Source organism: Anarrhichthys ocellatus, unplaced genomic scaffold (genome assembly GCF_004355925.1).
Source record: "Anarrhichthys ocellatus isolate YVR2014 unplaced genomic scaffold, GSC_Weel_1.0 scaffold6, whole genome shotgun sequence".
Taxonomy (NCBI): domain Eukaryota; kingdom Metazoa; phylum Chordata; class Actinopteri; order Perciformes; family Anarhichadidae; genus Anarrhichthys; species Anarrhichthys ocellatus.
The window spans coordinates 10,071,119-10,097,727 of NW_022280036.1; the positions used below are offsets into that span (position 1 = coordinate 10,071,119).

Sequence of the window (26,609 nt, forward strand, 5' to 3'; positions counted from 1 at the left end):
AGAGAAGGTATAAACGTATAGTGTAACATGAAGTGCAATAATAGGTAAATATAAATACAAGTAGTTTAAACCTAGATATAATTAGGCCGTAAAGGTAGTGTAAATACATGTAAACAAATATAAAGTGCAATAATGACTATACATGTTATGTATATTTCATGTCCTGTTATGTCTCCTCCATATCCTATCTTGGAACACTATTTCATGCAGATTTTCAACCCACTTTTCCCACAGACCTCTTGATTGTCGCCTAACTAGCGCTTGGTACCCCGACTGTCTGCTACGATGTCGAACCAAGGGGTAGTTTCTTTTAAAAAAGGCATTAATAAATGTATAAATGAATGTATAAATACAGAAATTAATAAATAAATGAAATACCTTAAAGCTTTTAGAATTATTATTTCTCTTTCAGCCTGAACCGTCTGTCTCCTTCTTGGTTTTTGAGCATATTCAAAGAGCTGCTGACAGCTTCTTGTGTGTGTGAGGAGCTTCCCAAACCCACCAGCACAGAAGAACCAGGAGACAAATTATGTCAATTTTTTCCATATTTCAGCATTTATTTATTTCAGCATTTAATTATTATTTTCTTTCTTTCTTTCTTTCTTTCTGTATTTAAACATTTATTCCTGTATTTATTTATACATTTATTTATTTATACTTAAGTCATGTTCTGTCCTCCACAGTCGCGAACTCATTTTCAGTGATCGCGTGTGCAGAAACCGAACGCCATTTCCGGAAACTGCAAGTCAGCTGCTGGGGGGCTGGTGTTTACCTTATTTGTAGCTTGATGGCTAAAGTTGACAGTTAGGCTGTTATTTGCACTGCTGGTGTTGAACGGTAGTTTTTTGTAAATCTGTTACAGACTGTCACGTTAAAGATGAAGTCTGTGTTTCTTCTCCAGGCTTTCTCTGTGGCTTGTTTTGTGCTTTTAAACCAAGTGACAGCGAAGGTAAGGCTAATCTTTACTAGCATAGGTTAGCTAACCTGGCGTTAGAGAGAACACTCTGATGATGGCTTATCAAACTGAATCCTCACCTCTTTAAATCTCCCTAAAAAGATGAACGTTAGCTCTGCAAACTGTTGAGTTTGAGACGTTCCTGTGACGCTCAGATAAACGATCTCGCAGGTGTTGCTAAAGCTAACGTTACATCAAACATTAGCTAAACAAAACGCAACATCATAAGCCTTATAAGCCCCACGGACTGTTGTATAACACCGCGTTACTTTCAGCTTGGTGTGGCCAACCGACTGACACCTGAGTTTATACTGTAGCTAAAATGCTACTTATGTAGAGAAGCTAACAGCTGACATCATCTTTAGCTGCTTGTCAATCAATAACCAATTTAATGATCAATATGTCTGCGTGATGTGACATAAGAGGAAAATGTACAGTATGGATGGCATCAAAACAAAGGTTATGAGTTTGTTCATTTAATTCTAATAATAGCAATTTTAAAGTAAAGGAGCACAAGACTGAACAATAAGGCCATTAAATCAATACAGAAAGTAAATATGACATACATATCGTGTGTGTGTGTGTTACCAGCAAAATGTGCAGGTATGTGTGAAGTGAAAACATTATGATGTATGTGATCTGTTACAGAATTCTGAAGACATCCGTTGTAAATGCATCTGTCCACCGTACAGAGACATCGAGGGTCAGATTTACAAACAAAATGTCTCTCTTAAAGACTGGTATGCAAAAGTGATGCGTCATCACACTTCCTTGAATGACACGAAGTGTCCATTTCCTGCTTCCTACTAGCTCGTTAATGTTATTTTCTCGGTGTTCAGTAACTGTCTCCATGTGGTTCAACCGATGCCGGTTGACGGAAAGGATGTGGAGGCGTACTGTTTACGCTGCGAGTGTAAATATGAAGAGAGGAGCTCGGGGACAATTAAGGTAAGTTCACATTGAAAGGATTGTTAATACCTTTGTATCTGTATTGTCACTTAATTCACTGTTGTGCTCCACCTACTGATTGTATTAATTATCAATTATTCACTGTGCTTTATGTGTTCGGATCCTTTCAAAGGAAACCAATCGGTAATCTTTCTGAATATTTAGGTCACCATCATAATATACCTCTCCATTTTGGGCCTGCTGCTGCTCTACATGGTCTACCTGACTCTCCTGGAGCCCATGTTGAAGAGGCGTCTATTTGGACACTCGCAGCTTATCCAAAATGATGATGAAGTTGGGGTATTTGTTCCTCTTGATATTTTTAGCATTGCAACTCACTGTTAACATACAATACTTTTTATATTATAGTAATTCTGGTACTAAGAGAGTTACTCTAAATTATTTCCTGTCATGAGAATTTCATTATATTTTCTTTAACCTCCCTTTGCACAACATGTCACATGGGATTCATCCTTTATGGGTAAAATCTAATCTCATATGTCTCAAATTATACATAAGACACAACACATAATACTGAATCTTTAGGTGAAATAAACATGAAAATGTCCATTTTAATGGAGTGTTACAGCAGCTACACCAAGCCAAACAGGCCCTTCAAGTAGTGCTGTGTGGTAATACTGGTTCCATACACAGAGAGTGATCTCACTCTGCAACAGATCCATTAGAAACCACATTCACAGGCAAAGAGCTGTAAGAAACTGCAAGACGAGTGATTCGATGCAGGCAGCTTCAACCCTTTTCTGTTCACATCACACTATCTGTACATGCGTAATCATACATCGTACATGCATGTAACCTGATTCTTAAACTTCATTAAATGAGATACCAGGTGTCTTTATCAGGTCATGTGATTAAAGCCAAAGCCAAACAGTAGTCTGTTTCCAAAATGTATTTTTGTATTAATTTTCAACCCAAAAGGGTTTTACAATGTATGCACTCTTACAGTGGCAGGTCATGTTTAGGCATATATCAGAAACAAACAGATTTTCCACTCTGTTTCTAGAATTTGTCCAGGCAGTAAAGACTGCTCTACACATTTTCTTGCAGTCTCAGGCAACATGAAGCGGGTTTCCTGGTAAACATTGAAATATAATGAGTGTAAAATATGCCGGTTCCCATTACCGCATATAAGCGAGTAGAAAAGAAAACGAATCACTGGCTAGCTTTAGGTAAACTGAGGGTTTAGTGTAATCTCACTTTTGCACTGAGTTCCAAAACATAATCATATTTTTAGCCTCATGTTTCTCACTGTAATCCAGTTGCTGGTATAGTTATCATTTGCACTATTGCCTATTTCAGGAAACCATTAAATATAAATGCTGAAAGTGCATTTAAAGAGCAGTAAATCAATGTGGCCTCCAGTACGACTCAATTTTTAGATATTGTATTTTAGATATGACAAAGGAAAACAATGAAAGCCTTTGCCTGAGTGGAGGGAGGGAGGGAGGGAGGGAGGGAGGGAGGGGGGCACTGCAGCTGACTTTGCAGCTGACTTGCTGAGTAAGAGTAAGCGTTTCATGAGAGGTTTCTCCTAACAAAGCTTTTGCTGTGAAAATGTGATTAAGCAATAGTAAGCACGGAAATGTTTTCCATGGTTAGTGTGAACATTTCGATAGATGCTGGTACACTGTCTAACTTCTGTTAAATTAAAAGTAGAGGTTACTAAGCTGTTTGTTAGGAAATAATGGAAGACATGCTATTAGCGTTTACTGTATTTGTTGCACTGCAACAGAATAGGAAAATTGCTGTTAAAACTGCCAGAGAAAGCTTTAAATGACTGAAGTACTCCAAATATCGAATTCACCCAAAGTTTAGACTATTTGTCGCTTGTCACTGGACCAAAACAAAGGAGAGAGATTAGAAAGCAAAACCAGTATGAGGGGCAAGTACTGCTGCTCCGTTAATTATAGAGGAAATGGTGGGCTTGTAATGTTTAGTCAGTCTTTGATACAGAGAGGCTGCCCAACTGATAATCTTGGTTTATTTTCCTCAACACATTTGTCAGTTGTGGCTGTGATCCTCCCAATCTAGTTCCTCCCTTTACTTTTATTATGTGCTCTTCTGAGAGTAGCAATGGTGACTTTATTTCATAGCACTCAAAACAAGTTACAAAATACTTTACAGAGAGAATAAAGAACACATGAGGAAATGTAAGTCTAATTTGTTTTAAAAAGGAATTTAACGAGGTAGTTTGTGCATTTCCCATTTCCCTAGTCTTACAAGATGAACCTATAAATGACCCACTGACCTATGACCTTTTTAGGCTAATCATGTAGTTGTGTTTTTTTCTCCATTCTGTGTTTTCAGGACCAGCAGCCTTTTGCCAACGCTCACAATGTTCTGTCCCGTTCGCACTCTCGACCCAACATGCTGAACAAAGTGGAGCATGCCCAGCAGCGCTGGAGGAGGCAGGTCCAGGAACAGAGGAAGTCTGTGTTCGACCGTCACGTTGTTCTCAGTTAAACTGCCCTGCGAGTGAGAGTTACTGGTCGAGCAAAAAAGAAAAAACAAAAAAAAATCACTGTGACAGAGCCCTCAATTTATATCACTTCCTTTCTCTCATTTGTGGTTTGTATCTCCTCCAGTGTGACACTTCCCAGGTGAACACGGTGAGGAGATGTGGATCTGTCGAGCAGAGGTCCCTGTTAAATGTACGATCAAAGCTGGGAACTCTTATTTAGTCTGCAGGCAGCACAAGAGATCACAGTGAATTAATTTCTGCACAATCTTGAATGAACAGTCTTAAATAGCATTTTTCCAAAAGGAGAATTTACTCTCTGCCTGCGGTCTGGTTTGAAGAAGCGCCAAGTCACCAGAAAATCTGCAGTGAAGAATTTGATGGGCAAGACTTAATAAATGTGAGATCAAAATAAATCTTTCAAGAGAATATTTTGTAACGTTCTCCAACTCTTTCTAGCCACAGTGTCAGGTGGAGTCCCGACAGTCCAAAGCTGGCAAGTCTTTCACATTCACAAGCATTTACTGGCTTTCAGAGTAAAACATCCAGATGTTGGTGAACTGGATAACTAGAGCAGCCTCCTGGCTGCAGTCATGATCTGAACATGTAGCTGGTGGGTACTTTCCACACCCAAAAAAACTAATATAATTTGAAACTATTGCTCTCACCACAGGAGAAAGGAAAAAGTGTACAATATAAATCTTTCAGCCTTCTTCAAAAACGCATGTTTTATAACAAATCTTTTATAAATGTGTTTTGAATCCTTCATTCCTACCATGATGTTTCATGTCTGGTAACTGGTGTGAAATCCATCATTTAACGCTTCACATTTAATTTGGTATCGCAAAGTAGTGTCACTGAACCTCGTTGCAGGAATCGATGCAATCTCTTGGTGATGTCATAGTAATCGTAGCTGTGCTATTGATCCTCGTCTGTTGAAGACCCTCCTGAAGTCAGTGCTCTCTTCAACTGCCTAAACAAATCGAATGAGTAGTCTTTATTTTGGCACTTCTATGTGCTCGGTCTAACATCAGTTCCACTGTGAAGGTCCTTGTTGTCTATCAGGCAGCATTAGTGTGGCAGTGGTTTAATTCTGAGTGCAAGGGAGTTGATTGTGTGTGTGTGTGTGTGTGTGTGTGTGTGTGTGTGTGTGTGTGTGTAGTTGGGCTGTGCACGGACTTATGGAAGTGTTCTTAACTATTGTATATGTTAAACCTTTAACTTTGAAATAAATTGATGTAATATTTGTGATTCTAGCATTTGTTGAGATGTCTTTGTGCTTTACATTAGCTGCAGGCCTGACCAGCTAAACAATCTGCTTACCAGTTTCCACTACGCACGTCTGCATTGACACGAACACAATTTCTATAGTTTGATGAAATCAACATCGCTCACCACAGCCAGGAGGAATATGCAGACGCACCTTGCAATAAATGACATAAATAAACACACTTTCTCCCGTTTTGCCCAGTGTTATTTAAATCTACTTGTCTTGGGTTCGTCATAAATTTGTGATCATTTAAACCCAAAATTGCTTTAGGATGTGCACCAACTAAAATATTTAGGGCATTAAAACTGGATTTTGCCACATGGTTTCTGTTCACTGTCTTGGCAACTTTTTTTACATTGAATATGACACTGCCAATGGAAAACATACTCAGTATAATTCCCTTTAAAAAAAACTACAAGCATGTTGACATGATTCTACCTTCATTCACTCAAAAACGTCTAGAAATGGGCAGTTAAACTCTTCATTAACATCTGTTGGAACTAAACTAAGGCAACTTTAATTTGCCTGCAAATGTTAGATAACCCTCAGCCTCTGCGATGTTATTAAGCAAAGTGATTTCCATACAGATGCGTCATCATTTCCTGTGCAGTCCACTTTTCCTTTTTTTCTTTCACATTTCATCCAGTTATACGGAGGAGACTATTTTCCGCAGAAAAAAAAAAAAAAAAAAATCAGTTTTCAGGCAGTTCAGACAGAAAGCGACTCGCACTCTCTGTTAAAGAATGGATCATTGAGCAAACACTGCAACAGCACACACACAGACAGGTAAGCTGTTTGTTTCGCCTCATTAAATGTATGGAAATCCACCGACATTCTTTTGCCTTTTTAAGTAACTTACAGTATTTGTAGCATCTTCAGAGAGTTGTGTTGATGAGAAAAGAAACTTTCTTTGCATCTTGTAGTCTGTTGTATTGTTGACCTGATTAACATGACTGACATGAAGTTGTTCATACACGCTGACTTTGATCGATGTTGTTGCATTGTCTAATCCACTGTTTGACGTTTAGGGGGAAAAAGTAGTTCTTCTCAGCTTTCGTGCTGCATTTGCAGGTGTTGACCTACAGGGGGCGCCTCAGCCTTTGCATTTGATCCATCAAGAATACTAATGTATGTTACACTCATACAGTATTGACACACTCACCTCACCTGTGTTTACCTTTTCCTTCATGTCCCAACAAGTTTGAGTTTAATTGAGACACTTTGCCAAACCCGCCCGACACACACACGCACAAACTCCAGTGTGTGAAACATCACACCATTACGCTACATTTGCCTTCAAGGTTTCCGAGTCAGTAGTCAGACTGATGCTTTAGCTGCTGTGCAGGGAAAAGTTAACATGCCATGAGATAAAGGACTGTCCTTGTGCTAAACAGTGGTGCACAGTGTGTTATGAAAACTGCAGCTCTGCACTTATTCAAAGCATTTTAGACACAGTAACATGGTGTTACTTGTCATTGAGCGAACCATGAAACTTCTGGTTTTCAGACAAAATGTTCCATTTCAAGTTATTAATCCATGAATCGAAGAGATACCCGGATTGTAACCGATTTTTGTTCATTAAAATCAAACTTTTCTAATAAAGTGTTTTTGTATCACTCAGGTTATGGTGCATACTGTATCCGAAAGATAGAGTTCCCAGTACCTACTAATAGCAACACAAGTTGCCAACACATACACACAAGGTAGTAAGCGTCATTTTGTATCCTCTCCATTTGTTGTAGAAATGGTGACTGTATAATTAAGTAAAACAGGTTGGAAGTGTGCCTAAGGCGGCGAATATGAATAATCTAACAGTTTACATTCCTTGTTATTCTCCCTTGGGAAATAGAAAATGTTACGTGTTTGGCATTTAAGTATTAGAAAAATGAAGTAGTTGTTAGATCATATTATTTTCAGCTGCTGTGCAGAAGACACTTGCAGCTTATCGAGGAGAGGGTATCTTTACTTGACAAGTCTTCTCTGACAGTGCTGTCAGAAGTGTTGACTAGACACCTCAGCCTCAACTTAATCCTGGAGTTTAAGAGCTGCCTCGGGTCTGTTTGTGAAACCCAATATGGTGTTTAATGCACCAAATATATCTTCAAATGGGTTCAATATTTCCTTAGCTCCTCTCGACCCCTCGAACCATGTGGACATGCAGAAGCTGGAAGAAAGAATCTGAGGTGTAGGTGGGAAAATCCCCATAGAGCTGTGAAATAATCCCCCTTGACTGTTTTAGGATTTGGGATTCACGGTGGATCCTTAACAAACACACATAAGGTTTAGGGATTTTATTTGAGAAAATAAACACTCGTTCCCTTGTGGATGTGGCTTTAGCAGGTGTATAGTCATGAGAGTGGGAAGACAGACCTAAGATTTACTGCATCAGAGCTGTGGTCACTCCTAAAACTTTCTGTTTATTACGTTTTTGGAGCCTGGCATCTTACAGAGCGTCCTGTCAAAGACGTAACGACTTATGTGTGCAGATGCGCGCCATGCTATGTTTTGAGCTTTGTTTGATGCTCCCATGTCATGCAAGAAGAGGATGTGGCTTTTAATGAGAAATGCAGATGGTGCCGCGATCAATGGAAACAATGAATTCCATGAGAGTACAAAGTTCTGGTAAAACATCACACAAAAAGGAATCACTGCCTCTGTCTTTTGTGCTCAGACAGTGAGGATTTGCAGTGTTTTCAGGAAGGACATTCTTTTACGAGACCTTGAAAAGGTTTTAAGTGGGTCTCTGAGAAAAGCTGCACAGTGGCAGCGCTTGTAGGCCTCTTGCTGACTTAATGGGACGAACTGTGATGACGGATGTCTGAGTTTTGTGACTTCCTCCGTTCCCAAGTCCCAAGTCCCAAGTCTGTGGGATGATAAGACACCCCAAGAGACTGAAAGGAGAGGTTTTATGGATGGGTCATGCTGCCACATTTGGTGTAAAGATGTTGCATGCAGCAGCATTAAAAAGTAAACTATGAATGGAATAGGATTTCATGTTTGAAAGCATGATGAATATATTGTGAGTGGGCACTTTCACAGTTAAATATATCGTAAAGCAGTTGAAAAAAAACAACAAAACGTTTTGGTGCCGAGCTCTAGAGTTCAAATTGTCCTCGACAAAACAATCTCCAATCAAGGTCCACTTACCTGCTTGTTCTGGAGCTTTTAACTGAATCACACAGTCCTCGTCAGCAGCGGGAACTGTAGATGTTCGAACTTTCTGATAATTAAAAAAAAATGATCCCTGTCATGTAGTTCCTACAGAGCAGATATGTTTTGTTTTGTTTGTTCTGTGAGTATTTTGATCAGCTTTGATCAACACATTGGATTTCTTAAAGAAATGTATGTGTTTATGTCATGCTTACTGTAAAGCACTGCTAAATGTATGTTCTCGAAAGGTGCTATGAAGGCCTACAGTAGATAAACATCCCAATGAACATGCACAGTATACAGTCTGAGATGTTTTACGTGGGATTACATTACAAAGCTGCTCTGTGTTATTCAGCGAATGCTCCAGAACCACAGCACAGAGAGAGTTAAGTGGTGTAATTTGGGTTGGAGTTAACTCAGACCTGGGGGGGGATATTATATTATGGATGAATATTTTCATTTTTGTGGTCACCTCAAGTTTAGACCTGTGGTTCAGCTCTAAAGCACACCCAGCCACTTTAGATTTATTTAGAATATGTTGAGCGATATGCAAAAGTGGAATGTAATATACGCATATTTGCTAAAGTACTTTACGTAAAGAGGAACTTAACACCAGGTTGTATCTGCTGACAGATTTGGGGTTGTGTTGCAACTGTAACCACACCCACAAGTGATGTCATGGGGTCCTGGAGTACACCTCTGCATCACTGCTGCAAGTAAATATTTTCAGTGGGTGTAACTCTTTAAGTGGTATTTTGATGTATTTGATCTTAACTTAATTAACTAAATTAATTAAAATACAAGCACATTTTCAATAATATTCGTGTTATGTCACTTATATAAGATTCCAAATGCAGGACTTTTACTCGTAATGTAGTATTTCTACATTGTGGTATCACTATTTTGACTTAAGGATGCCAATATTTCTTCCACCACTAAATATCTGCCTAATGTCTTTGATTCAAAACCTGGTCACTGTCGCTGCTCTCTAGCTGTGGAGAAATGTAAGTACAGTAAGGACATTTATTTAAGCACTGTACTTAAGTGCAATTATGAGGTACTTGCACTTTACTTGAATATTTCCATTTTGTGCTACTTTATACTGCTACTTCAATACATTTCTGAAGAATGGACCCTTCTGCATAATGAGTACTTTTACTTCTGGTAGACTTCTAAGTGCATTTGAATGGGAATACTATTTTTTTCTAAAATATCTGAATGCTTCTTCCTGCAACTGGTCCCTGGGCTGCTTGGTTACACAGCCATCTCTGACAAATGAAAGACATCTTTGTGTGGCGGTTGAAATATATTCCTATGGGCCAAGTAGTGTGGGGGATTTCAGCATGACAATGTGGTGCAATGCTGGCAACATGGGTTTCATCCCATCAGCAGCCAGCAGCCCCTTCAGCTCGTGAATATTCATCCACACTCCTTGGCCCCACCGTGACAATAAACAAGGGAGAGGGGCTGAATGCCTGTCTGAGGAGGGCACGAGGCCAAATCCAGAGAAAAGTGGGGGGCAAACAACCCGGCTCTATGGTAACAAGTCCTGCCTTCCACCCTGCAGCAGGCTGTGAGAGGGGAGGCACGAGCTTTTACCCGTTTTGTCGGTTTTGGTTGGAAAGACATAAATCGGAGTTTATTGAGAAGGGCAGGTTTCCGGCAAAAAAAAGTTTCTTAACGCGCAGACGGATGTATGCGTAAAGGGGAATTATCTCAAAATGTCAGCAGCCATGGATATGAGGAGAAACTCGGAGGTAACGTCAAAAGTCTGCTTTTTTTTTGACGAGGGTTAAACTTTTAGCTCGCGGTAGGAAAACGGTACAAACTACCAAAAACAAGGGTCCGAAAGAAAAACGTAAAAGGTGTTGGGAAAAAAAGTTGCAAGGTGCGTTTAAATGTAGTCCTAATCTCCATGTGACCTTATTTGGTCATCTAACAGCTACATGTTTAAGCGATGAAGTGCAGTAAGCAGGCTATAACACCAGACTGTCTTTTTTCTTTCTTTCTACCCTTTGAATGAAGAAAAAGGTCCCAGCGGATACAGGCAGTGACTCTGTGGATTGTAATTAGACAAAGTTATCGCCTTAACATCCGAAAAACTCAAACCAGCTGATAAACAAAAACTGCACAGGACTCCAGATCAGATCACTGGACTCACTGTGTCCTTTTCCTGTTGTAGTTTGGATTTAGAGGGGACACTCTTTTGTGTGTTCAGGGAGATAAAACACATGAAACAACATTTGTGACCTCTAAATGCGTGCTGTGTGTTTTGTCCGACAGTGTGTTTATGGTCATAGTCTATACAGATTTCTCTACAAGGTTGTATACATGCAGTTTTCTTTGAAATGCTGTATGTGCTGTAGACCTACACAGTACAGACGCATGCAGGCTACTGTATATGACATCCTACATGTCATGAACAAAACAGTAAAGGTTTAATATAATAATCTTAAGACACAATTCATATCAGTATTGTAGTTTTTTCCCACAACATACTCCTGCCTTGTTGAGTTAGTTAGTTGGGAGCTATCATTTTGACCAAAGCTTATTTTTTATTTAAATTTTAAATTTATAGGCGATTACAATACAATTAGGTTAGGGTTAAGCAAAAATGCACTTTGGTGCAGATATGGATCTGGGAATCTTTAAAATAATCTTGTTATCTCTTTAAAGAAAACAAAAAACATTTTCTCCACTTTCTTATGGCTTCCTGCACTTACTTAGATAAAGATCCTGATGCAGATTTAAAGATTCTAAACACATCCAACTGTTAAAGTATTAACACATTGTCACGTTTAGAGCAGCTAAGGCATGCTCTCACTGAGTGGTTTGTTTAAATATGGGAAGCTTTGCTGCGTCTATCATGAATGTGAGTTTTCTTAACAGATTACAACTTAAATCCTGATGATCTTATCTTAAACACTATAATACAAACCCTGGAGACATTACTGGCTTTATTTAGCTGTCTTTATTCCCCTTAAACTCTTTCTATTGTGCAGATCAAACAATGACCTTCGCCTCTCACTGGACGGGACTGTCAACACAAAGCTATTGAGGAAATTCTTCTCTGTTCTCCTTTCAGATAAACAGTAGTGAGTCTGGCCTATCACCAGACGCTTTTAAATGCACTGTTGTTCACTCAGCATCGTAACGAAAGGGATTTTACTCTCTCCTGGTGCTATCTATCCATCCAAATAGTTTTGGTGTGACTGGTGTGATTTGCTAAGGATTTTAAAAACGTAACAACAATGTCTCCGAGCTGCCAGTTTCAGGAATCCTGTTGTATTTTGTTGGTGTAACAGTGATTCACAAAAGTAGTATTCACACATCTTTCCTCTTTTCATCACTTTATAAGTTTCACTGGACGTTCAGTGTTTTTTAATCTTTTATTAAAGTGATTCTTGGAGAATTCTTGCTGTTCATCAGTACTTTACTTTACACTCATACACTTAATACATGACTGATTGTTGCTTAATGTTAAGAGTCTGATACGGTTTGCCATAGATCAGCGCTGTTTTGTTCAGGGTCACTGAAGGGAGCCAAAGTTAGCTGTTTAGAGTGGAGAGAATATTTCTATATCATTTCTTCTCGTCAAATTTCTCAGTTGAGTGTTGTTCAGGTCACAAGACCATCTCTCTGAACTTACCCCCAAGCTCAACTGAAGTTATCATCCACTGAGAAAAAAATGCTTCTTTAGATAAGAAAATCTACTTCCACTTTCCATTGCCCCTCATGACACATCCACCCTAATGGTCATTTATAGTTGTAGCTTAAGTGCCTGGCTATAGGACGTGTAACTTGTATTACAGCACAGTTGGAAGTCAGACGCAGAGTCGATCAAACCTGTGACAGGTTGTCCATTTTTCGTAATACAGAAATGACAGAAAAGCGATGTCTGTTGTGTTGCTGTTTTGTTCTTTTTTCTTTCTTTCTTGAAAGACATGTTTGTCCCTGTTTGCTCATTAGAATATGAGTGGCTGTCTCGTAGTTTTCCTTGTTGTCTGCCTGTGCTAGTTACTGTTGAACACTTCATCCAGCTCTGATTCATCATCCAAGGTTTACAGCCTCTGCCTTTGCTTTGATACTTGTTGCTTGAGATAATACTTTACACTTTCACTGTGTTTGCTCAATGCAGGTGGCTTTATTGTCTCTTATTTAGGTTTTCAGTTTTGTCATAACTCACCTGCAGCCACAGTGCAATCTAACACATTATAACCAGTTCTCTTTCTGCACTATACACCCTGGGAGGTGCAATGAATCAGTGGGATCCGCATGATCCAAATGTCGACTTTAAGACGTAATGTGATGCCTTCATTGATTCAGGATGCTAATGATAATCTGACATCGCCGGCTCCGATACAAGCAGTTCACGACTAGCTTTGATGTCTGAATGCAAACAGCGGCGGCTGTGTTTGTGGACCTTTTAGCTAAAAAAACACACCCGCCTCCTCTTAATAATGTAGACAGCCTGTAGCCTATAACCTATAATAAAGTGCTTTTCTCTTGTAACATAATCGTCAGATTCCCAGATCATGTAATTGAAGGTATTTCATTATGTAACGTTGTCATCATGTACACTACTGTTTCCTTTATGAGATCATTTCTAGTTATCTTAATTAATTCACTTACTACTTTAGGCAAAAGTAGTAATGCAAATATGACCTTTGGAAGCCAGAGAACCATCTAAAGTAAGTCTCCAATCATTTGTTTTTCTTAGCGTTTTGAATTTGTGCTTTAGCAAGTCTGAATTACATAATCGGTCATTAGGTAAAGATCACCTTTATGGTCAAAAGAAAACAATGGCGACTGCTGGGAAGATTTTATGACTTGCTTAGTTTGAAAGTGTATAGAGGTTCAGCAAATATAATGATCGAGCAGATTTATGAATAAGTGATGACATTGCAGGTCTTTCTCCCACTTCTTTATTTTCTTGCACCGTCAGTTATTTACAACAGTTTTTTATGGAAAAACACACTGGTTCGGCTTTTGGCTGATTTCTTTCAAAAAATGCTTTTGGATTGCAAATTAAAAGTGAAACATCCCATTTAAGGACAAAAATCAAGTCTTATCTTACTATTTAACATCTTGAAGCTGATTAACATTGACATATTAGAGAAAATGAGTAGAGAAAATGAGCAACAACACAGGTGATGTACACATTATTATTGTTTTTGTTGGCTTGGCTGAACTCTGACTTTAAAACAGAAGCAAACAAGAATACATCTTATCTGCTTCATGTCTTTTTACATAATATTTTACATATTATGTGAAAAATGTGGAAGTGCTTCTTATTATTCACTGCTGCTATCTCATTTACACATGTCAGAGGTCAGCTCTGTGACACAAACTCTAGCACCCCCGCTGCAGCTCAGATAGATTTAAGCCTGTTTTCCACATGCCTGCCTCTGCAGCTGTGCATGCTCATATCTAGGTTACACAGAAGGGTTTTTCCTCTTTTCCACAAAGAGAAAATATGCCATGGTCACTCAGGGGAAAAAAAAGAAGCTGAAGTGGCTTAAAAACAAGATAAAAAAAGATTCCAAGAATTGGTTCCACCTGGTCAATTGAGCTATACAGTGGCAGCATGGCGAGCTATGTGGTAGAGTATGGGGGTAATTATATAGGTACAGCTATGTGCACCAACCTTGGTGGTTTTCTTTTACATAGAGACATATTGAGGCTGCCAGAGCCTTACACTGCTATCCAGAGTCAGCTGGTTCTGTAAAGAATATACATCCAGAGTGTGATACATCAATCTTTTAGTTTCAGCTGAGAGGTTCTGCCTTTCCATTGTGTTTGTCCTGCAGTACAATGCTGTTTGTTTATGTGTACATTTGTCATGTACAGCTCATAGTGTCTCGTGAATGCTTTCATGCAGACTGAATTATTGAGTATCGAAAGCTTCTTTCCTTTCGACCAGAACTCCCGCAATGCTTTGTTCGACATACCAGCTCGAGTCTCTTTTTGTCTGTAGTGGACAAAACTGGTCTTTCTGCAGATATTGAAACAATGGCATGTATCATTGTGTGGGCTCAAGCCTGCCAGTGAGTTGTGACGTCTGGAAAGAGTTGAAAATTTATAGCAATTTTCGCTCTTCTTTTCTCCGTTGCTTCTTGGCTGACTGTATGCTCGGTCGTGGGTTTTTAAAAACCTTGAAGTCAGGTTGCTGATCAGCAGAAAACGAGGACCAGGTCAGCCAGAAAAGCAGAGAGGCAGAAGAAGACAATATTAGACTTGTGTCTGCTACTGCATATTTCAGGATAAACAAAGGTCTCAAACTGAACCCAGTCAGAGGTTAGTGAAAGTTATCACGTCACAAAATTGTGCTGTGCTCTCATAGTCTGAACATCAAGTGCCAGGTGCTGAGAGAGCACATATTTGAGTGTAGTCTTTGTTGAATGAAAAACAAGCTCTTGGCATCAGGTCCAGGTGTTTCTGCCCCTCTCCTCTGCTTTCTTTCACCCTCTGAAAACATTCTTTAATATTTCGAATGCAGCCGCAGGTCTGATGGATGGGGAAAATATTAGTACATTCCTGCTTTTAGTTAAGAGAAAAGTGTATCAGATGATCTGTCATATTTGACAGGGCCAATGACGTGCAGAATCTCTTTTGAAAGATATTTTACCTGCTAATCTAATCTGTCTCTTTAACACACACACACACACACACACACACACACACACACACACACACACACACACACACACACACACAGCTGATAAGAGACTTACTTTTTAACCACAACTCCCTCTCAAGGACGTATTAAACACAAAGGGCTCTTTCATTCCAGCCCAGATAGTCTAATGGAGACCCATTCATTTCATGAATATGCTCTTGTTGCTGAGAAAGATATGCGTCATAGGTATGCCTCTCATGTAATGAATTAGTACTTCTGGTATATGAACATGAGAAAACCAGGAAAAATCCAGCCATTAGGTCATTCAGATGATGGCATTGAATGTCTTAGAGGAAGTTAGCCTTTTGGGATTTGTTATGTCATAGCCAAAGACAGACAAACTCATGGATGTCTCATCTCTCTGGTTTGAGTTTGAAGTAATGGCAGTGACTGCTACATGAGGATAAAGGGAAAGAAATAACTTGTAACTTCTCCCCTAAATCTGCTCCAATGAAGATTTTTATATTAACAGTGGTGTAATGTAAACGGCGTTGCTCATTGTGATGTAGTCACCGAGAATTATCCATTATCATTTCAATTCCCCTCAGATCTATGGAGAGTTTTGGTGTCTTTCAGATTATTGTTTAGGTTTTTACGGACCACAACTTTATTGTTTTGTTTCAGTCCCACCGTTCTCATCAGTGTTGTCTCCAGCTGTGGCATCTAGCTTTTTTTCAGCAAGAAAAGCACTAAAAACTCATTGTGCACTATACCTGCACAAAACAGCAGACAGACACAGTTAGTGACAAGCTGGTGAACATAGTTGAGCATTCAGCAGCAAAAGAGCCAGATATTTCCCTCAGGAGTTGGTGGAGACCGAATTTATATTTGGAATCAAAATCATCAGTTGGTCACAAACATTTTGCCACCATTTAATGTCAAGGTTGTCATTAAGACACTCACGGGATTGGAGGAGTCGGCATGAAGCGGTTGACTTCTCACTATTGACCGTTGGCTCTGGCTTCTCAAGTGAAAATTTGTCTTGAATCTGGTTGAATGCACTTAAAAGGTACTCTAGAGCTTTCTTAGAAGTGGTTGTTTACAGCCTGTGATTTTGTGTAGGGAGATGGTATCAGACCTCAGGAAGTCAGTTGGCTAACGCCTTGGTGTTTACACTGCAAAGTCCGTCTTGGGCCTCTGTGAGCCATTTCTGTGATTGTAGCTTTCTCAGTCCCCCCCCCCAAAAAATACAAGGATGAATTCTTACAAATAAACATTGCTTAATATAACTAAAGTGTGTGGAGCTGACACAATTTAAAATAATTTAGTTTCTTTAGCTCCTGGCAGCTGATTGCAGTTTTTCCTCTACTCTTTGCATGTTCCTTTAAGGTTTTACAAATTGAAGCTTCATGTTTTCAATCAAAGAGAGAATATTGAATTTCACTTCCAAAACATCCAACATTTTTCCAGCAGGTTGTAATCAGAAATAATATTTTACACAACTGCCAGTGTGTCTGAACTTTATGTAAGCAGATTCTTTTCATTTGGTTTAATTTAGAGTAATATGAAATATTGTATTTCTCAAGTTCTAAGTTATTTCGGTCTCAATTTCCTTTCCAAAATGATTTGTTTTGTTTTATTATGCAATCATGGATACATCATTTAGCCATTTTTTCCATTTGGCAATCCAGAGAGTCTGTTTTCACAGGACAATCCGCAATGCAATCAGTATTCTTTCTCCCAAATGTGTCAAAAGCTCTTTGATTAATAGAAACTATTTGAAAACTTGAGTCACTTGACACACTGGTTAATGTATGTCTGTACACATTTACGTTTAATTACGGAAGTACTGTCTGCATCACAGAATATAGAGGGGTCCTAGTGTTCATGTCCTATTTTGTTTTCTGTCAAAATACACTTTGGGTGTAGTGTTTTTCATGGAGAGTAGTAAGCAGGACAGGACAACATAATTCTTTGATGAAAATAATGATGCATGCCCCGTCCTCTTAGCACAATCCACAGTTACAGGAAATAGCTGACAGCAGGAATGCTCCCTCTCTCTCCTCATCTGTCTCTATACGACTCAACTCCACTACTGGTTGGCTGGCTTCTTCATACAACAACTTCCTGTAAACAAGCCATGCTGCCAAACACCCTCCCATCCTCCACCTCTAATCTCTAAGGATCTCCATTTGACCTTCTTATGCACCAGAACATTTGCTTTGAGCCTTTTTGAAAAGGTCATTGCTGCATTTCCGAAAGTGATTTTCAGGGGCAATAGTCAACAATTTGAACTAACTGCTGGTCTAATATGAGATTAAGTCCAGGAAATGTTTATTTTAAGGAAGATGTCTTAACTGTTTTTCCTGCTGTTCTTGGACATTTGATAGTGTTAAATAGAGCATGTTAAATGAAACTGATCCGCAGTCCACAAGTAAAAACGACATGCATGTGTGAGAGCATATTTTTTAGCACTATCAACATATTTCCATTCACCTCCATTATATCGAGGTAGAGGCAGAAATCTTTGAGCAAATAAAGCCCAAACTATCTGCGCGGCTAGATATTAGAGCTACACCGATAAATCTTCCGGGCTAATATATCGCAAAATATTAGCTTATATACTGTATACTTGTCGATTGATACGTAATCACAGTACAGAAATGCCAAAGATATGATTGCAGCAACTTAGCACCAGTGTCTTCCTTACATAGTTTGTCCATCAGAGACATTTCTAACTATTTCTCAAGTGCCACAGTTAGTAAATATTGTGGACACATGTTTGTTTGTGTTGTCTCTTTATGAAAAAAAAGACTATCGATCGATATCTTGGTATCTGATGTTATGAACTCTTAAATATCAGTAATTGCCTCGAAAATTCGGCATCGTCAGGCTGTACTAAATATCAATAGCATTTGCTTCATTGACCCTTTAATGAGACTATTACCAATCTCTGGTAACCTCAGCTGCTTTTAGACTGTATAAAATCAGTTAATTATCGGCAGCCACCTGAAGGCAGCGGATCGACAGCCTCTAAAATTGAATGAAACAAAGTGCAGTGCCAGATAAACTGGGATCCATGGTGGTGACCTTGATTTAAATCATGCACAACAAACATCAGGCACCTGCAATATAACTACTGTCCCTGCACACATCCAACTGGTCAATTTTGACTGCATTCTTCTCCAGGTTTATGCCATTATTCACCTGGCTGCTATAAATTTCCTCTATGGCTATGATCCAAACCTTGTTTAAATATAATTTTTTTAAGTGCAGCAGAAGCTGTGCCCGAAGCATCAGAGTTTTCTGGCACATCATAGTCTACATGCTGTGTTGGTTATGACAATTCGTCTGCCATGTTAACACTGAAGATTGAACATGGCATCTGTGGTGTAGTGGAGGGCTTTGCAGGATTTTTTATTAGCTTGCTTTTACGAAAAGTTGTCAAGCTCAACAACTACCTTTCTCCCCTCTCATGTTAATTTGGGATTGAGAAAAGTCAACAATAGGGTTGAGAGTGTTAAAAGTTGTGTCAAGTCAAGCTAATATCTGTTATAGGGTTATAGTGATCAACATTGTTATTTTTGGAATCTGTGTTTATAGTTTGATGCCAAAGTTAAGCAGTTGTGGTCTTACAGGAATGTTGGCCATCTTGTATTTGATGTGGCACTACATTTAATTCCATGCTCAAGACAGGATTGGATCATTTTGTGTATCTACTAAGTTGAATTCCATTTAATATTTTGTGGTCTAAATTCCCAATAACATTCACTGACAAACCCAAACGACCTTAGAGGTGTTTAGTCTACAGTACGAGTTCATGTTTATTTACTTGAATGCTGCAGCTTTTTAAAATGTTTCACATCTTTGTGTTTGTCCATCAGGTGAGTGGGCGGTTTGCAGACAAACATGACGGCCAACAAGGGTTCGAAGGCTGTGCCTCGAGCAGGAGGGGCTAAAGCTCCCCGGGACATCCCCGACAGGTCAGTGACATCTGGGACATCAGGGGTGGGCTAGTAGTTAATGTGCATGTCCACGTCACATGGTTTCAGAGCTTCCTGACTGAAGGAGAAACAAAGTTTTCTACATGCACTCTTTTAGTTTTTCTGGGGGGTTTTTTCACTCGTGGGAAAGAACGGCTGTTGATTGTCTGTCATGATAATACTTCCAAAGCTTTTGCAAGTACAATCCTGTATCCTGGACAAGGGCCCCATCCAACTCTGTGCTGTGAGTAGTGAGCCGAAGCTTGTGTTAGCATGTTGAGAGCTGACAGTGTCCTGCTGGGAGAGAAAAACAAACTTTGGGAATGATATGTGATATGTCGAATTATTCGTTCTTACAATTTTTCATCCTGTCCATTTTCTTTAACCAGAAAGTGTTCTTAGGAACAGGCAGACTGTTATCATCTCGCATACAGTAGTTACACATGATCATTGTACTTCACAGCGGTGAAATGTAGTCTGTGTTCACACTGTCGCACCACCTTGTGACAGTCTGATGGCTGATTTTGAGCAAGACGGTTGTTAGAAATGGTGCTGTTTATCCATATTCTAATATATAATAATGCTACTATTTGACTGGCAGTGTTTCTTATTCTTACCTAATTTCTGTGCTGATGAGGCAGTGGTGGTAAACACACAGAGCAATACTTCATACATCACAAAACATAAAGTAACCTGTGGCAGCTTGGTTCTGTAATTGCTTGCGGTGTAAATTAGTCCTAGTGGAAGTGGCAATTCGCACAAATGTTAATCATAATGTAAATATTAGGTTTAAGATAAATGGCATTCATTTGCTGGTAAATGTGCACGTTCACCACTATTCCCAAGGTAAACTTGGAGAATGCAAATGTGTGGAAAACACTAATCACAGTAGCACAAAGCTCTCTCATCCTTCCGACTGCATTACTCTAATATGATAATTGTGCGTTTAACCTCAGCCTCTTTTGATGAATGTAATTGTCATTGTAGTAGAGCCTTATTAACAGCTTGCTGTCCTCATGGGCTCTTGTTAGCCTCGATTCTTACAGATCACAAAGATGCTTTGCAGCGCCTGTGTTTTAACAAATGGAGAGAAAATTAGTGGATAGTGCTGTGCTCAACAATGCATTCCCTTAAACCAGTGTTTTTCAACCTTTTCTGAGCCGCGGTACTTTTTTTTTACATTAAACAGATCCCGCGGCACACTAACAACCAAAAAAGTTTAAGCTTGCTTGGGACCATGGCACTGTTGGATAGTGTGCAGTCGGATCCCCGGTGAAATCCAAAAGAAAGATAACTTTCGCTGTATTGCCTCTTTTGACCACCACTCACACGAGGCTTTTCATCTGGGTTAGAATTTTGTCCAGGGCCCAGTTCAGAGTCTGCATTTTTCCTTTTCAAATATTTCTCCATTGCTGTTCGTCTTGTCAACGCAACCTCTCCCTCACATCATTTAATTCCACTGTCTTTAAATTAACACGGTAATTATTGCACTACCTACTGCTACCCACTGGCATGGAAGACTATTTAATTACTTAGCAAGCCACTATATTGCAGGCTCAGACACTCAACAATGGCAAATTATTTGCAGCAACTAAATAATATAAATTATTTATTTCTTAATATCGATAAAGGGAAATTGGACATTTTCCCATGGCACAGTGGTTGAAAATCACTGCGGCTTAAACTATGAGATCACTCAGGGAGGAGTTTCTAGGACAAGTTACTATTACAAACTGTGTAGCCTCAAGTGGTACACATGGCAACATGCAGTAACATGGTGGAAAGAAACTAATACAAAACAAAAATATGAGGGTGTGCTCTTCTTCTGTGATCTTCTGTGAGGCAATAATTTCAATTAATTCTCTGCACCTAAAATATTGAGGTAACTATAAAAGCCCAGAAAGGTGCTCTAGTGTCACAAACATGCTGACAAGGCTGTGAGAGAGACGACTCACTCTACTGTGACTAGAGTTTTATACACCCAGATATGCACATTCACTGAATCTGTCTTATTTACTGATATCCAAGCAAATAAAAACCCCAAAACTCTGAATTAAATGTGTAACTATCACAGTTTTATCTGTGACAATGTATTAGTGAGTGCTGATTGATGAAAAAGCCAACATTTGTTGAATTATAATAGTAGAAGTGCTGTTTGTGTGAGCAGTTTCCTCACTTCATCCTGGTCAGTAACAGGAAGTGGCCTGTGGTTAGAATGCCTGAGTGAAAGCCAGAGGCCAGGTTGTGACTGGCATCTAGCCCTTTGTACTGTACTGTATGTGTGGCTGGACTTATTTCTGAGCATGATCAAGCATGATCCAGACCACCAGAACCCCTAAAAGTACCTAAGCCCTAAATAGACAAAAATTGTGCACATATTTTCTTTTTGCGTGTAATCAAAAAGTCTTCATTTTGCAGTCTACATTTAATTTCACCATAATATTATTTAATCTGTATTATTTGGTGGCTTTAATTTTGCGGTTGATTTAAATCTGCAGCGATGTAAACGGATAAACAATAACAAATTCAAGTGCAGTGATACAAAGTACACAAAAACTAAAAAATATATTATATATTATATATATTAATACATATATGCAATCTACCATATCTGAGGTCACAGTATATAATCTGTTTACAAGTTTGTAAAGATTCAGTTCAAAGTCACTATGTAGTGCACTTTGTGTGTCTGTGTGTATGTATGTATGTGTGTGTATATATATATATTAGGGGTGGGAATCACCAGAGGTCCCGCGATACGATATTATCCCGATACTGCGATATTATCACGATACTCTGCGATATTCTGAGTATTGCGATAACATAGGCCTATATTGCGATTTATTACTTTTTTCAACTTCAAATTATGTCCCCAAAGGAAAACTGTGTCAACATGTTTTATCTAATAAGATAAAGTTTTCAGTCTGTTCATCTCACTTCAATCATTTTTATTGCAGCAAAATAGGATTTTTTATTTATTTTTTGATAGTTTATATAATAAAAGATCGATACTTGGTGTCCGTGTATCGATACAATATCGCCACGCAAAATATCGCGATACTATGCTGTATCGATTTTTTCCCCCACCCCTAATATATATATATAAAATGAAACATAGATGTAGTCCCCTCGAAACCTTCACAAAGCACTACATCACAACACAGCCAGTCTGAATCTTTTCTCCTATATTATCTTTTTATTGCTTGTTTACTCTCACATTGGTGAAGTCATGTTTTGAGCGTGGAGACAGCGGGGGATCCTCCCCGTGTTTCAACCCTGGCTGCTATCAAACCAAAGAGCAAAAATTTAAATTGCTGTCATTAACTCAATAAATTGTACTGTTACTGGCATTAGAGTAGTATTACTGAGTGTTTGGTCTGGTTGCTACTAAAACATTCGCATTGATACTTAGCTTCAGAAACTGCGCTCCCTCCCTGGCCATACTCCTTGGCAGAAGTTGAGTTGGGAGTTTTAGCAGCGAACCAGTCAGATTTTTATGTGCCAGACAAATTCTGATAGCTCCCTCCTGAAGCACTGCAACATGTCTTATGTTTGACAGCTGATTAATATCAGAGTGGGCTCAAAAAGTATTTTCTTCATTAAAACATATACGGTCTGTTTGACTTATTGTGGGTTTCATATATAGAAGTCTGATAGACATTTCACCTGAGATTTGAGTTGATCTTAAACTCTTTTCAAGCTCAAGTTAGTTTATAATTACATTAACAATTTGAGTAAGGTAATATAGAGATGTTTGAAACAAACCTAAATTACGAGCATACAGTATTGTCTTGTGAGACAAACACGGCAGGTTTACTGAAGAGAAAAGTCTTTTGTTTTAAGTCTCCCTGTTTAGGAGATGAGCAGTGTATAAACATACATACATCGTTGATAACACAATTGAATGCAGATATTTATTATTATTAGTGTAGTTGATAATAAGAAATATGAGTGGAGGCTGGTGTATAAACAGATAATGAATGACGCACAGTTGTAATAAAATATAATATGTCTTTAAAGGACTTTTAAGTTATTATGTTTGACAAATACTGTGCATCGATAAACAATAAAAAAATGTCCTTAACCAAGCTGGTGGAAATCCTTTTTAGTGATATATTAGTTCAGTATCCAAAGTATTGCGTGTTTAAAAATCTATTTATTGGACTTCAGAATACTACAAACCAGCATTAAAATTGAAAGACATGAATCGTTGTCTCAAAATCTCCTATTTCTTCAGGGGAAATCAGATAAGATGCATCCATCATGCTTGCAGCTTGCCGGTTCCTAGCTGTTGTAAAAAGTCTGCCCTCCCTGGAGCCGGAGGAATGAAACCAGAGAAGGGCAGGTAGGTGAGAAGAGAGATCTGTCCTAACCTGCATTGTTGGATCACAGTCCGCAGCGCTCAGCTTCCTCCTCCCATAAGGCTTGTTATTCTAACCATGGCTGTGACATCAGATCTCCCAACGTTTCACTTTCGCAAGACTCAGCTAGCTTCCAAGTCATGACAAGGTTCCTGAAAGATTATGAGAAATACGGTATCGGGCTTCGACTGGGAAACTTTCTCTCTTTGGAAATCTTAGAGGAAGTGAGCCGCTTGAGAAAGCACGTGTGTGTGTGTGTGTGTGTGGTACAGTCAGCAGTGAGCGTGGGACAACTGTAGCACCCAGTATCACTTCAGAAAAAAGGCTGCAAGGATCAGAGAGGAGTAGTGAGACTTTCACAGGTAAGACCGTGGTAAAAAATCTCGCTTGGCACACTGCTCTCTGTGTTTTTTTATTTTAATTATGTGGAAAAATCCACAGTGACATTTTAATGTTGCCTGTATTTCCTTTGGCCTTCATTTTAATCTCATGCTGCCAAAGACAGAATACTTTCCTGTGGTTTTTCTTAATAAGTGGCTCAAGTTTTCATTCTGTCTTTGATCTTGCGAATGAATTCCGAATTTTCAACTGATTCCTGACAGTTTTTCCCCCATCTGTTTACCATCGAGTTTCTGGTACTTTTCATGCTGCAGGGTTGAGTGGCTTTGTTGATTTGCTTCTTTTTGTTTTTTTTCATTCCCCCCCCCCCCCCCCCTCAAAGAATCCTTTCAATGTCTACAATGTTTGTTCACACCTTTCTCTGTCTCGTTAAAGGTGCCAGTCTACATCACCGGCTCCTGTTCTCGCTGCCAGTCAGGGGCAGAGCCAGCAGCCTCTCCTTAGTGACGGGGAAAACTCTGGGAAGCAGAGTAGGTACTTCAGGACTGACGGCAGGTTCCTGGCACGTGCTGGCTGGAACAGCAAGACCGCTACCTTGCGCAGTGGTGCATCTCTCACTGGTGAGGCTGACTTTCAAGGCCGCCTCACCAAGTCAAAGAGCATCAGCTGTTTGGACAACAGGCTCTCCATCTATAAGCCTCAGGCTCAAACCAAGTCCTGCCAGGAAGGTCAAGGCTTCCCGGAGCAACAAGGGGAACACTCTCCGGGAGATGGACTAAACGGTAGGCCCCTGAGTTGGAGCACACTCTCACTGGGACCTTCCTCTAACCAAAGCCACAGGCGCACTCTCTCCCTCACCCGCTCGGTAGCAGGTGTTACCCCCACCACCATCCGCAAAAAGATCTCAGAATGGGAGTGCCGAAGGGTGGCTCTGCCTAGGATGAGCTTGTGTCTAGATAAAAGAGGAGGAGAGCGTGTAGGGGGAAGTGAGGGCTGCCCCAGCCTGCTCTCTTCTCCTTGTAGCGAGAAAACGTTTGACTTTAAGGGGGTTCGCAGGATGAGCACAGCTTTCTCAGAATGCTCCTACACAGAGGAAGAGGAAGGGGTTTCTGACAAAGATGGCCTAGGCCGCTTCCAGAAAAGGATAGGGAAGACAGAGTCTTCAGGAACATATGTACGTTCCCTGTCTGCTCGGAAGGAGAAGTCAGCGGTTCTCAACAGGATACAAAAGATAGAGCAAGCCCTGAAGGAGAATCCCAGCCCATCCCCTCCACGGTATCTGAGTAATTGCTACGCTCCAGACAAGACAAGACAAAAGTCTTTTGTGATAGGTGACGACTTGGACAGTACTTGCACCAGTAAGCGCAGCAGCATTTGCTCAGTGGCCACAGAACCAGATGCTGTTTTGGTGCCTGATAAGCTCTGTAAACTCAGACAAAGGTTTAGTGTGAGCTCAGCCAGGTCTGAGAGTCCAGAGCCACCGGGCCAACAGACTTCTGTCGGCACACCAGTCAACCCCTTACCTAAACCCAAACGCACTTTTGAGTACGATGCCAAACGGGACCAGAAGAGCGTGTCGCCGGCCAATGGACTACCTCCAAACAGAGCCCATGAGTCTCCCCCGCCGCTGCCCTCGACCCCTGCACCCAGCGTGACTCGAATGGTAAAGACCGAGGGGAGCACCCCAGTGAGACCACAGGACAGGTGAGAATATCAGTGTGCCTATGTCTAAAGACAGTTTATCTGTGAGAGTCGATGTAAAATTCAATGTTTTATTATATGTATCCTTATTTCATTGGGTGCTATGGATTTCTTTAGATTCCTCAGAAATGTTAGAAGAGTGTTACATATCTCAGTCTTTTGAGGAATTTGGATCTCAGGTCAAATGTTTGCTTTGTTGGTTAGTGTGTCTGATTGTGGTGTTGAAGCGATCAACTCTGGTTATCTTCAGTGAGGATTTGAAGTGGAGATCAGTTGTTATGTTTCCCAGAAGACCATTGAATAGTAACAGTAGTTTTGTTTTGTTATAGCATTGAGTTATTGTCATCCCTGCTTTCCTAATCTAATCAAACTGAATATTGTCATCATAGGTTTATTATGAGGTAAATGCCTACTGGAAATCATAAAAGCAGCTCAGAAACTAACTGATGCATTGTACGGACTATTTGAAATGTCAGATTCTTTACTGAAATTCACTTTGGTCCCTAAAAAGATTTGGCAATTTAAACCCACTCCTAGCAAGTCCACAGTATATTCTTAATCAAAAATATGTTTATTGTTAATCTGCCTGTAACTGAATATACTCTATAAATAACCCTATAGAAACCAGTGAAACTGGATTATTGCGCCCCTTTGTTGCTTGAATATTTGCTGTTTAAGTTAAAGTTCTCAGGCTCAGCTGACTCAGTTTGAGGGTGGGGCCTCTCCAGATTGTCCTTTTGTAAAATGAGGATGAAATCCTTAAATGTTCATCCCTTGGACTCTGTGTTTAACATTCCTGTGCCT

General features: G+C 39.7%; 2 protein-coding genes across 4 annotated transcripts in view; both read left to right on the forward strand.

The window, feature by feature from the left end:
- Window positions 1-725: 725 nt before the first annotated feature.
- On the forward strand, window positions 726-5,638 carry tmem9b (TMEM9 domain family, member B). The gene is made up of 5 exons (XM_031846010.1): window positions 726-949; window positions 1,604-1,695; window positions 1,795-1,903; window positions 2,069-2,203; window positions 4,232-5,638. The coding sequence occupies exons 1-5, from the start codon at window positions 878-880 to the stop codon at window positions 4,385-4,387; spliced, it is 564 nt and encodes a 187-aa protein (XP_031701870.1). The 5' UTR covers window positions 726-877; the 3' UTR covers window positions 4,388-5,638.
- A 145-nt stretch (window positions 5,639-5,783) lies between these two features.
- The window catches only part of dennd2b (DENN domain containing 2B), a 43,013-nt gene continuing 22,187 nt past the window's right edge, over window positions 5,784-26,609 (forward strand). For 2 of the 3 annotated variants that reach the window (XM_031846007.1, XM_031846009.1), the window contains exons 1-3: window positions 5,784-6,438; window positions 19,306-19,404; window positions 24,540-25,808. In XM_031846007.1, coding sequence (XP_031701867.1) covers window positions 19,331-19,404; window positions 24,540-25,808 — 1,343 coding nt within the window. In that variant the 5' untranslated portion in view covers window positions 5,784-6,438; window positions 19,306-19,330. Of the gene's footprint in view, window positions 6,439-10,368; window positions 10,560-19,305; window positions 19,405-24,539; window positions 25,809-26,609 lie in introns of those variants that run through there. The other variant, XM_031846008.1, reaches the window with a different exon arrangement.